General features: G+C 41.1%; 1 protein-coding gene across 2 annotated transcripts; it reads left to right on the forward strand.

The window, feature by feature from the left end:
• The first annotated feature begins 96 nt into the window (after positions 1–96).
• Positions 97–8,260, forward strand: LOC309373431 (E3 ubiquitin-protein ligase RNF4-like). 2 transcript variants are annotated; one of them, XM_081917643.1, is made up of 2 exons: positions 97–249; positions 4,142–8,260. In XM_081917643.1, exon 2 carries the CDS (start codon positions 4,188–4,190, stop codon positions 5,031–5,033), a length of 846 nt encoding a protein of 281 aa, XP_081773769.1. In that variant the 5' UTR covers positions 97–249; positions 4,142–4,187; the 3' UTR covers positions 5,034–8,260. The 2 variants fall into 2 exon arrangements, with proteins under 2 accessions (XP_081773769.1, XP_081773770.1); XM_081917644.1 differs by having other exon boundaries at positions 113–404.
• The last annotated feature ends 4,764 nt before the right edge of the window (positions 8,261–13,024 follow it).

The raw sequence follows: 13,024 nt of genomic DNA on the forward strand, positions 1-13,024 counted from the left end.
CTTAAATGTCCCGTATGTTAAACAGCCCGAGCAAATAGCGACGGCGCGCTTGCGCGGCATTTGTCGAATTGCGGAGGTGGGGGGGTGAAGTGCAGGAGGAGGAGGAGGAAGTGACGTTTTAACGTTCTCGGCGGTCGGGCGTAGAGCTGTGTAGGAGCCTCGGAGAGGAAGGTGCGCGTGAGTCTTCGGAGGGAGGCTGCTCGGGGAAGTGCGGCCGTGTGGATTTCTGCAGCGTCGTCCGTTTCTGTGGTGGGTTTAAGAAAGGATTTGTTCCCCATTTTGGGGCCTCTGGGTAGCGAGAGCGGCCGCTAGAGGTTGTTCTGAGGTAGTTTCGTCCCGTACAGAGGAGGGTCGGGGAGGCGTTTCTCGAAAGACTGCCATTATACGCCGGATGTTCGTGACAGGTAGGCCCTGGCTGTCGTCTTCAGAAAGGCCGCTCCTCGGCAGGGCCTTTCCCTTCAGTGGGGCTGCTTTGAAGGCTGAGGGTTCCGTGGGGCTGGGGCGGGAAGGAGGCAACTCCTCAGAATCGAAACCGTAACGAATATATTTGGGTGTGGTTCGAGCTCTGCGCAAGGGGGCAGCGATGGGAGGCTTTTTGGAAGCGTGGTGGTCTAGGCAGGGAACAGGAAGTGCGCACTATCTCGTTCCTTGGCGCGCCTAAGGGCTGCTCTTGGCCTGTTCTCGCCGGTCCGAGGAGCCTCAGCCTTTCCCCTCCCCGCGACCTTCGAACTGTGAACGGAGACGGCCCTGGAAGGGTTGTACCAACGATTCACATCTCTCTCCCCCCCCCCCCAAGCTCAAAGGTTGGAAGCAGGCCTCTGGCCAAGTTGACCAAGCCAAACATGGGAGTTGCCAGCCTCTCTGTCAGGACCTCTTCCCGACAAAGAAGTGTGGTGCTCCCCCCACCCCCACCCGGCTTCCCCTGGGTTCAGCTGCCAAACCAGCCTCTAGCCTTTCTCCTAGCTTTGGAGCTGGGGAAGTGGCAGTGAGTGCCTGATGTTCTAGTCCCTATTATGCAGATAAGGCATTTATTAGCTTGATTATGAGATTGTATGTAACCCTTTTCAGTATAGCCCACCCAAAGTGGCACACAACAGGCTTGGCTCAGTAGATATAATAGTAATAATAATTTTTATTTATACCCCACCCTCCCCAGCCAAGGCCGGGCTCAGGGTGGCTAACAAGCAATAATAAAAACAAGCTGAATGAATACAACTTAAAAACAAGATTAAAATGCAACATTAAAATATTAAAATGCAGCCTCATCATAGGAGGAGAAAGAAAAAAAGAAAGAGAGGGAGGGAATCAAATTGGCTCCAATCAGATCCTGCAAAGCCCTGGTCTCATGAGGCAGAGCGTTCCACCAGGCCGGAGCCAGTGTTGAAAAGGCCCTGGCTCTGGTTGAAGCTAATCTAACTTCCTTAGGGCCCGGGACCACTAGGGTGTTGCTATTTATGGACCTTGGGGCTCTCTGTGGGGCATACCGGGAGAGATGTACACTGTGTTATGTACCAAATGGTACCAAAAATCCTTGGGTGGAGTTTCCTTGCAGATAATCTGGTTTTACTGAATTCCTGGAGGTGACGTGGCTAATATATTTAATAGACAGATGTTGAACTTCCCATCTTTCTGATGAGCTCTATCCAGCGTTAGAAACTAAGGGGTATAAGCTAATCACCAAATGGCACTATAAACTTGGGTTACGGTCACCACAACAGAATGTCTAGGTGCCATTTTGCCCTAGTGGCGTTTACTATTATTATTATTATTATTATTTATTTCACTTATATACAGCTTTATATTTTAAAGAAAAATCTCAAAGCTGTTTACAACACATTAAAACCTCAAATAAAAATCCAGAATAAACAAATTCAAGCTTCAAGGAAAATATTTCAGATCCTTCTCTTAAGTGACATTTGGCTTTCCCCATGTTTGTTTATCTGCTTAATTTATAGCTGCCCAGTAGCAGAAGTACTGTAGCAAGCCAGTGACGTGTAGTGGTTAGAGATCAGGGTTAAAATCCCCACTCAGTCATGAAGCTGAGTGACATTGGAGTCAGTCACAGCCTCTTAACCTACCTCACAGGGTTATTGTAAGGATTAACTGGGGAGGGGGTGAAGTGTCTACTCTTTGGAGAAAAAGACGGGATATAAATGCAGTGAATAAGCTCTTCTGCTTAGCTGCTTAAGAAAGCCAGAGAGGCCAGCCAGATGGAGATGTCAATTGCCAATGTAGCATTATGTTTGAAGTCCATTTCCTATTTTCCCCTAAAATATAATTACTGTTTTTTTACTGCTGGCACAACCTAGATCTACATCTTAGTTGAGCTATCCACTATGACCCTAATATCTCTGTTCTTGGTCAGCCACTGTCAACTCAAACCTCAAAAGCATATATACAATGTTAGGGTGTTTTGCCTCAACATGCATCACTTTACCCTTTACTGAATCAGATTTACCATTTTACTGCTCATTCCCCCAGTTTGGAGAGGTCCTTTTAGCGCCTCATAGCCTCTTTTAGTTAAAATTACCCAGAACAAACTTTGCTAACTCATCCCCAGGAAGGGCTAGAAAGATGCTGTGTCTCACGCTTCAGACTTCGGTTTAAAAAGCAGACAGCACACATCCAGTAAATCTCACTGTCACAAATAAGCAGGAATGGTTTTCTTATCTATTTCAAATCTAAGAATATTTATTCTACTTGGACTCCTCTCCCCATACTAAATATGCCATCAGATACGCAAAATAAAACTTCAGAATGGGCAGATACACATAAAGGGAACAACCCCCCCCCAAAAAAAAAATTTCCAGTCTCTTCTCTCCAACCCCAGGCTCAACCTGCATTCCTAGGGAAAAAACAGCAACGATTTAGCAGAAGCCAAATAAAGGGGGCAAACCTTTATTCTTCCAAGCAAGCCAGCAAAAATATTATGAGAAGACATGAAAGGCAAAGCAAGAAAAGGGGCACTGCTTAAGTACTAGAGCCATTTCACTTTTGAGAAGCAAGAGCACCATTAGAAGCCACTTAAATAGCCAGCCAGCACAGGAAAAACCCATCGCAGCTTGGGTTTGTTTGCAAACCACAACATAGAAGATTTCAGTTGCAAACCACGTGACTGGAAATCTCAACTTTGTCACAAGGGGGCGCTCCTGAGTAGCAGAAAGCATCTGGCCAGCCTGGGCAAAATGGTTGGTTCCAAAAAGGTTATAGCATGTAGACCTTTATGCTGGGGATTCTGTGAGCTTGAAATGTGTCAACAACTTGTGCAACTAATTTCTGTGCTGCATTGCCATCTTTTGGCTTTATGTTTTAACTCTTTGTACATTTTCTGTTCAAAAAATGACATACATTCCTGCTTCATATGGATCAGTAGCCATTGCTTGTGGCTGGGCTTTTGCAAGTGCTCTAGCCCTATTAATATCAGCAGCCTAGACATTTGCTAGTTGGGAATTTTCAGGGAACCTTTCCTTTAAACTTGCCCTCTGACAAGCTAAACACAAACTAAAGACAATATTGTCTCTAAGGATGAGTTCTTGGGCAGTTCAAAATGTGGTCTCTTGCTTCTTGTCTTAACTCTTTTATAATATTCCTTATCCCTCATCAAGCTTGAGCTGCTAAGATTGATACCTTTCAAAATCTGAATGTTTTCTTGTTTCACTATTTCAGTGCTTTTAAGGCTTTTGCAAGGGTTTTATTTGCAGTTATATACATAGATATTTATTTTCCAGTGCCCTATTGCTAATAATAGATTGTAGGCAATTTTAATTCTTTCATGCTAAGGCCTTGGTGATACTTAGGTAGACTTTATGCTTACTTGTGCATTGAAAGGGGATGCATACTGACTTAGTTCAGTTCCAAATCTGTTCTCTGAGCCAGGTATTGGGGCAGAGACACCAAGAACTACCAACCTCCATTCCAGCTGCAGCACAGCCCAGTTGACTAAGGGGCAGTTGAACAATGAGAAAACCATACTTAGGAGGAATAGAGCATTTGTTGTTTTTTTGTTGTTGTTTAAAATACATTCACATACCACAATGTGGGTGGGTACAGTCTTGTGTTTTGTAACTAGTCACTTGGAAATATGTATATGGGCAATCTATGTCATGTGTCAGGATTTATCATGCATTTCTTTTGTTCCTAGAATACTAGTTTAATTGGGAGTTTGGCCTCTTCTGCCTCTATGTACCATGAGCCCAACTGATGCCAAGCGTTGTGCCAAGCGCAAGAAGAATAAGAAGGGCAGTGGCCTTGGCTTAGCAAGTCTCTCTGGTGCCCTGGAGATCAAGCCTGCAGGGCCTGCTGCTTCAACCCCTGCTTCTCCCTCTTCATCCCCATCAACTTCCTTTGTGGCCTCCTTGCAAATGGCTGCTGCTGCAACAACAGTTTCTAGCACCGGAAATGGTGTAGCAACCACTCCTGTGATTTCCAGTGAAAGGATGGGGAAGACCGAGGTGCCCAAAAAGCGTTGTGGAGGGACAATTAATTCTAGACAAACACGCAAGCAAAGTAGAATGGCTGCTTCAGCTGCTGAAGCAGCTTCACAGGCCGCTTCACAGGCAGAGCCAATTGACCTCGAAGAAGGTGCTTGTGAAGAAGTCGTAGACCTTACTTGTGAATCTTCAGAACCAGTAGTCGTTGATCTGACACACAATGATTCTGTTGTGATAGTTGAAGAAAATGTTCGACGAAGAAATCAAGAGTTAAGAAGGCAACAGCTGCCTGACAGCTGTGTACTAAGCAGTGATGATGACGACGCAAGAGATAATGATGTGGTGCTGACCGGTACATTGCCCAGAGAATTGGAATTGCTTGATGATGGAATTTCAAATTCACGGCGTTCAGGTACCGTGAGTTGTCCAATTTGCATGGATGGCTACTCTGAAATTGTGCAGAGTGGGCGGCTCATTGTATCAACAAAGTGTGGTCATGTCTTTTGTAGTCAGTGCCTCCGTGATTCGCTAAGAAATGCTAATTCTTGCCCAACTTGTAGGAAGAAGCTTGGTTACAAACAATATCATCCAATTTATATATGAAGCTTTAAATTCTTCTCTGAAGAATCTAACTTGAACTTCTGTGGATCCTGCATAAACTTATACCTCTGCAAACAAAGGGTTATAGATCACATATGTGCCCACTTGTGAAGTTGATTTGTGACCTTTTCTAGTTGGCCTTTTTATTGGCCAGTCCTACACATGGGTTTTGTTTTGTTTTGATATTCGTACCAACACATTTGCTGAAGGACAGTGTGTGAAAAGCAGCTAGTGTTGCTGTGTTACTTTCAAAGAACTTGAATGAAACCTTTGCAAAATGTATTGACCGCTTTGGGGGACAGTGTGAATGCATTTTGTTCAGGACTTTGGGGTCATTATGATCATGATAGTACAAGTAAAAGTGGCAAACGACTACCAAACCTGCAACTGTTGTGCTGTTCACTCTTTAAGAATTGATACCAAATGTTATCTGTTTACCCATGATGAGCCTCCTTTTGTGGAAACTTCAGAATTTCATATGGGACCTGACTTTATAATCATACTGCAACACACTTGCAATATCAGATGTGTAAATACTGTATTTGGATGCCTTTTTTAATCAACGCAGAAGACAAAGACTATCTGTAAGAAATATTTGGCTGTTAAAGCCATACCTATAAGCAAATCTTGTATGTGCACACCTTATACCTGGAGGGGGGGGTGTGGTTACTTACCTTGGCCCTGTTAGATACTCATAATATAATGCTAAACAGCTTTATATCAAACAAAACACACAAAAAACCTTAATGTACTAATTAGCTAACATTTTAAGAATATTCTGTTGCGGACATGCTTAATCATAAGTGAGTCAATCTTCAGTATTTTGAAAACTGTCACATCGTGGCCTGCTTGCCATTTGACAGTATTCAGAATGCTGTGCAGCTTTCTCAGATCTGGTACCCACCAGATGTTTTGGACTGCAACTCCCATCATCTCCGGTTAGCACAGTTGTTCTGGCTGGGACTGATGGAAATAGTAGTCTGAAGCATCTGAAGGGCACTAGGTAGGGGACAGCTGATGCTATATGGAGTTTAGTTACTTTACTAAGTTCAGAACTAAGCATTTTCTGATGACTTTCTATTTTCATGTGTAAAGCCGTGGCATATTAGGTTCATGGGATTTCTATATTGCTGATAGATAGGTTTCTCATATTCATTACAGTGCAGCTTGAAGTCTGTCCGCAAGTCCATTTTCTGAGCTTCAGATTATTTCTTCTGTAAGGGAAGCACTGGAAATTGCCCCCACCCCAAAAAACAACAAAAACCCAGTACCTCCATCAGCAGGGAGAAAAGAGCTGTGCAAGCTGCACAAACACAGCCTCTGTCAGGAATATACAGAAAAACAGGAAAGATGGGTCCTTACCTACACTAATATGCAATAAGTCCATTAAAGTATACAAAATGTAATAGTATAAAATCAGAAGTATACAAATATTAGCAAGCATTTAAAATAGAATATTTGCTCATTGTTGGAGCTGTAGAGAAAATTTTAGATGCCTTCTAACCTCCTGGGTTATGATAAAAAAACTAAGTTCATGTTCAGAAGTTTAAATATGCAGAAAATTGTACAGTTAAAGGGTCATGATTTTTAGCTTTCACTGATATAGGTATCCTTTAGAGGTTCTGGCCTCATCATAGGTGCTTTAGGCATATGGCTCAGGGCTGCATCTAAATGACCAAACCATGTGATTCTGCTACCAGTGTAGCTGAGCACTTTAGATGCAGCATGTGGAGCTTTCAGATTTGCAGCTCCTGCACCACTGAGAATTTTTAAGGGCCACAATAATTGTATAATGGAGTTTGAGAAATGTTTCATGTAATATCGTTCACCAGCTTAGCAAAATATATCTCACATATTGGGGATGCTTTGGTTCTTCATAATTCAAAACTGAATAATTTCTTAAAAGTTCAAGTTAGTAACGGTAAAAGCCATTTCAGTAGGCATCTAGAAATGTATCAATTCAAACATCTGCCATTAAATCTTAATACTGTACACTTTAAAATCCATGGCAAAATAGCTTTCCATCTTGTCAAAGGCAAGACTTGGGAATTTTAAGGAAGTAAGGATGCAGTTCTACAGAGAGTTACTTGTAAGTTCCATTGAACTGAATGAGGCTTTTCATCTAATGTGTTGGATTGGGCTGTACATCAGGAGTTATAAATGATTTAATAAACCTATTTCCCTAGTCTTAAGAGGGTGTGCAATTCTATTCATGCTTTAGTAGTATATTGTTTCATATGGTATACCTCTACCTGAATATTTGATTAACAAAAAAGGGTGCTAAGTTTGAATGTTCTATCTACAGAACACACAGTTCGTAGCACTGACTTCAAATTTAGCACACTGTAGCTGCACCTTCTTGTGGCTATAAACTATAGTTTAATGTTACCTGAATAATAAGCCTTGGGCTCATCAATTGCTCCTTCCCCTTGTCTGTGTGACAGTGAGGATGCTTTCACTTTCATTTTTTATTAGCAACAGTTCAGAATTATGTCCAAACATAGGAAAATGTTTAGTTTTCACTGTATGGTGGAACCTCGGTTGTAGAAAGTAATTTGTTCTGGAAGACGCCTTGACTTCCAAAACATTCAACGACCAAGGAGCAATTGCCGGTTGGCAAAATCCATTCAAAAAAAATGGAGAAACTTGCCTTGGAAGCTGTTCAGCTTCCGAGGCACGTTCGAAAGCAGAAGCATTTACTTCTGGGTTATCAGCGTTTGAAAGCCGAAACATTCAACTTCCCAAGTGTTTGACAACCGAGGTTCCATTGTACTATACTAAAACAACCCAAGTTCCACCACAAAGTTGAATTGTTTCATTAATCCATAGTTGAGATTACCCAGAGTTTAGTGTTTGGACATAATGCTAGCACTGTGGTTGATTTATAACAACTGACATTACCCTCTTCACTGAAAGAGTGGGGAAGGGAGCACACAAGCCTGAGGCATGTGCATGTAACACTGAATCATAGTTCAGTGTTGTGTTTGAACAAGGCCATTCTGTTTGCATTGTCAAAAGCAATTTTGGTTTCATGGCAAGTGATACTGGCTTAAGATGCATGGATTTAAGAACAAATAGTTAATTCTCTGTTGCCTCTCTTTTTCCATTTGTAAATTTGTATATTTTTTTTCTTATTTAAATGTATTCCTGTGTGTATATCAGCTTTGCTTTTTGGAATCTCAATTTGGCAAATAAAAACTAGGCAAATAAATTTTAACTGCAGATGAAAATATAGGTTTTTTTCTTCCTCTAAATTGGCAGGGGGAGAAACTTGGATGTTTAAAGGTATAGCTGTTGAAGTCAACACAACCACAACTTGCCTCTTACTTTGCACAATACATGCTGGGTTATATCCAGTGCAATGTTGTGCAAGGCAAATGGGCAGGAGTTGGAAATATTGGGCAAAAGTTCCTAGCCCCACATTTTAGGCTTTGCCAGAGTGTATTCTGTCTCAGGAAAGATTTGTCCTGAATTGGATACAACCAGGTATCTGGAATTGGCCATGGAAAATTATGGGAGGTGGCAGTTAAGTTACTGGATCTTTTGCCTGTTTCTGCAGTCAGTAGAATTAAGTAGCTAATATTTTCTTGGATTGTGCCATTGTAGGCTGCAGGTAAAGGTGTATTTCTGTTATTACATTTACCTGTAGCTCAGGGATGGGGAACCTGTGACTCCCCATAAGTTGTTTTCCTCAGCCAGCATAGCCTGTGGTTTGGGATGGAAGTTGTAATCCAATCAATACTTGGTGTGTCACACCTTGCTCTAGCTTTTACCTCTTTGCAACAGCAAAAGTATATGAGCCAACCTGTGGAGGTATGAAACTAGTGGAATTGCTCCTTTTCATCCCTAATTGGATTGGTCTGCTGCATCCTGAAGGGAACAGCTGGAACATAAAAAAGTGGGTTGTAAATAAGCAGCCACAGTAATACACCAATTATTTGGGGTACAAAAAAAATGAGTGGAATGCAGAATTAACCATGAAGCTGATGTTGACTCCTAGTTCTGACTCCTTATGACACAAGACCTGCAAAGGCTTGAATAAAGAACTGAAATTTGTATGCCACTGAAATCCAAATTAAACTTTGAGCAATCAATATCCTACATCTCTGACCATTCCCAAATTAGATGTTGCAGAAAGCTGTAGCTGGAAAGCCATCTAGCACATAAGCCCCTTATAAACTGAATTCACATCCATAAAATATGAGTGCCAGTGTGCAAGAGTCGAACCTCGGCTCCTGAACGCCTCTGTTTTGGAACGTTTCAGCTCCTGAGCATCGAGAGCCTGGAAGTAAATGTTCTGGTTTTTGAATATTTTTTGGAAGCCGAACATCCAACACAGCTTCCACTTGAGTTCAAGAGGCTCTTGCAACCAACTGGAGGATGCGCCTCAGTTGGCGAACATTTCAGAAGCTGAACGGGCTTCCAGAACGGATTACGTTCCACAACTTAGGTTTGACTGTATAGTGGTTAAAGTTTGACTAGGTCTAAGAAGTTTGGTTCACATTTCTGCTTAGCCATGGAACTAACTGCATGAATTTGAAGCAGTCCCCATATCTAAGCCTTGCCTACCTTACAGGGCTGTTCTGAAGAGAAAAGGAACCATGGATGGTGTTTTAGATGAAAGGTGGTAGTATATAACAAATGTGATAAATAAAAAAAACTGAAAATCTACCAACTGAGAATAATCTTTCATGTACCTGATGAAGTGGGCTGTGGTCTATAAAAGCTTATGTTGTGATAAATCTGTTCACCTTTAAGGTGCCACAAGACTCTTTGTTACATGTTGGCTTCCATACTCAATTGCAAATGCTTATTTAAAATGTAAGAGGAAAATAAGAATCCCTGTGACCCATGCAGGTGAGATAAATAAAATAATTAGTTGGGTGCCTGGATTTAAAACATGGGGTTAAACTCGCTGTCCAGCAGGAGAGAGCCCCCCAAGAACAGAGTTTAAATTCACAAAAGTCAAGCAGCAGTATAGCATTACAAATATAAGTTGTTAGACCCTCTGCACCCCTCTTGCAATAAATAGACCACACACAGTTAAGTAAGTTTAAAAATACTTTACTTACAAAATGTTCCAAAGATCACATTCATGTATTTGTCCAAGCAGCTGCAGAGAGAGCACAGGCAGAATACTCTTGGGTAGAAAATACAGAAAGATAGTTTCAAACATGCTTTAAGATCGGAGCTTGCCAGTTACGTAGTGTAAAGAGAGAACAAGAAGAGTAGGCTTCGCTTCCTTTCTCATCAGAGAAGAGGGTGTGCAACCTAGCTGAGCCTAGGAATCAACCCTGTTTTCGTCCCTTCATACACTAACTAGCACTTGGACATAGTTCTGTGTGACTGCAATTTCCCACACGAAAAACAACAAAAACTATGTCAGGTTGGATAGTGGGTTTATTGGTGGCTTAATATTGAGCAGCTTGGAGGAAGGAGGAATACACATAAAATGGGCTACATCTAATGCTGTGCCAGTGGGGTTCTGCTGACTCAACAAGACTTCTATTTCTTCTGTGCATGCACACACACGTGCTGCCAAGTATGCTGCACAGGTTCTCCCAACCGTCTGGAGCTGACTCAGGGTTTACATGGTGGGGATTGGCAGGGAAAGAAAGCTCTCCTGTGCACACAAATCCATTGTGCCTGTGGAGCTGCAGCTTTGGAAGGGGGAAAAATCAGTAATAGAAGAAAGTTGTAAAAAGCTATGCTTGGTTTTTTATCGGGCATGTACTGATCCTCTTCGAAATGTTTATTTAAACTGAGGGGGTCTTCCTTGGATATAGTAAAATGTATTGGACTTGAAAACCAGCAGCTAATTGATAGCTTTAATTATGCTCCACTTTTATCTCTATAAAGAGTTCTCTAAACCAGGATGAATTTAATAGTTTATGAATGAGATCAAACTTCGGAATTTTCTGAAGTAAAAAGAATTCAAAGTGTTGCTTATTCAATGCCTGAGTTACACATTTACACTTAATACGGAGAAGAGAGTGAACTTACATTCCATGGAAGTACCTCAACTGCTGTCTGAGGATGAAGCATAAAAAACTACTCATTTAAGTGCTGCCTTAGAAAGGAGGGTTTCATTTGAAGTGTAAGCTGCTTCAGATCTGCTCTCCTTTGTTAACAAGTTTTATTATGGTCAATAAACTTCACTATGGCCAGTTTTATGTAATCTGGATCTGTCCGCTGCATTGCATCTCTTTCTTTAAGAATGATGTATTTGAGAAAGCATAAATTGACAGAATAATTCATGCCAGATCCAAGCTCTCTTTAATGTTTCTGTGATGTGCACAGGTCCACAGCTCTCTCTGAAAGAATGCTTTATATCATTGTTCAGGAACAGTTTATCTCTCTCATAACAAGGTCACTCAAAGCATTTAGTGCAGCTCCTCCTCCCCAGATTCACAAGCACAGATAACTCTGCTGGTTCCCGGAATGTTTTGGCAAATGGCAGAACTACTGGAGAACATGCAGCATGCCTCCAGAAAGGGTGTGTGTCTGTTTTCTTTTTGTTAACTATTAGCATTGTTTGGTTTCTGCATTTTGAAATAAAATGGAGGAACTAGCATCTGAGAATTGTGATGATTGTCTCTCAGTCGGCTTCAATCAAGGCAAGGCCCACTCTAGTGGGTGTGGTCACCCCTATACTCCCAACAAGAACACACTTGCATGTACATGCATACATAAATACGGGCACATGTGTAGTTCAGCTGAGAATGGGAGCTGTCATCTCCCTGTTCAAAAGATTATCAATCTGATAAGAGACAATCTGCATCTCCATTACTGGGCGGGGTTGAGGAGTAGTTTAAACTTACATTTCCTGCCCTGTTTCTAGTTTAGTTTTGTTTTTGGTGCAACCACAAAAAATTGAGGGTGGGGGGCATAAAAAATTGTTTGGAGAGCCACATCCAGCCCTTCGTCTGGCAGCAATCTTGCACATCAGTAACTCATAGGTATTGCTTCCTTGACTTCTAATGACATCACCAAAGTCAATAATTAAAAGATACTCAAATATTTATAGAGCCATTTTTTTCCACAAGGCTGGTGTCTGATCAATAGGACAAGTAAGCAAGATCTACCTAAAAATTCTAGAGATTGTGGGGTGGAATGTTGCAATCTTAGTTAATGATCAGCTTGTTTTTCAGATTTGGCTTGTTTATGAAGAAAATTTAGTTTAACCATTTTTGGAAGCTGTGATACCAAAAAGGCTATTGAGACTTATAAACAAATAACAGTTCTAAAACCAAAAGGTTATAGCAAAGCCATTAATGTTAGATTTCAAGGCAGGCTGTTTGAAGTAGGCTCTTCACTTTTGAAAAATTGTAGTGACCTTCCTTTGCCTTACAGAATCAGTGTTACATAGACATAGTTACATTGGAAGGTATTGGAGAGTTCATGAGATTAGGATTCCAATTAATTCCTTTTTTATTTCATCAGTTTATTCAGTAAAACAATATACAAACATTTAAAATAAACTTCAATAGCAATACTTAGTAAGTATTTCAAGCTTTTGGTATAAGCAATTTATCCACAACAACTTAATCATGTCCAGTGTTGTTGTTGTTGTTGTTGTTTTTGGGGGGGGGGTTAAAAAAATAAAGGTGCCAGTACTCCATAACAGTGATTACTGTCTCTCACACACACACCAAAAGAAAAAGGAGAGGAAAGCCCTGATCTTATTTCTCCATATTCACCCTTAGGGAATTCTCATGCTTCCATTTAATTAGCTTCTGGTAAGTCTTAACCATAAATCAGTCAGATAGAAGTACTGGAATTTAAATCATTTTCTCAGGCGATTTCAGTTCAACAGTTTGGATGTAACCAAGATGCAGCTCAATCCTATCTGTGTTGACTAGAAGTAAATATCAGAGTTCAGTAGGCCTTACTGCTAAATAAGAATGCACAGGCTTGCAACTTTAAATTAACAATACGAATCTCAGAGCCTAAGAAGCTGACAAATTATAATTATAAATCTAAAGGCAGGGTCT

The sequence above is a fragment of the Podarcis melisellensis genome (assembly GCF_964234715.1).
Source record: "Podarcis melisellensis genome assembly, chromosome: 7".
NCBI classification, from domain to species: Eukaryota; Metazoa; Chordata; class Lepidosauria; order Squamata; family Lacertidae; genus Podarcis; species Podarcis melisellensis.

Coding starts and splice junctions, on each gene's coding strand:
- LOC309373431 (XM_081917643.1), top strand. CDS start 4,188: ATGAGCCCAACTGATGCCAAGCGTTGTGCCAAGCGCAAGAAGAATAAG.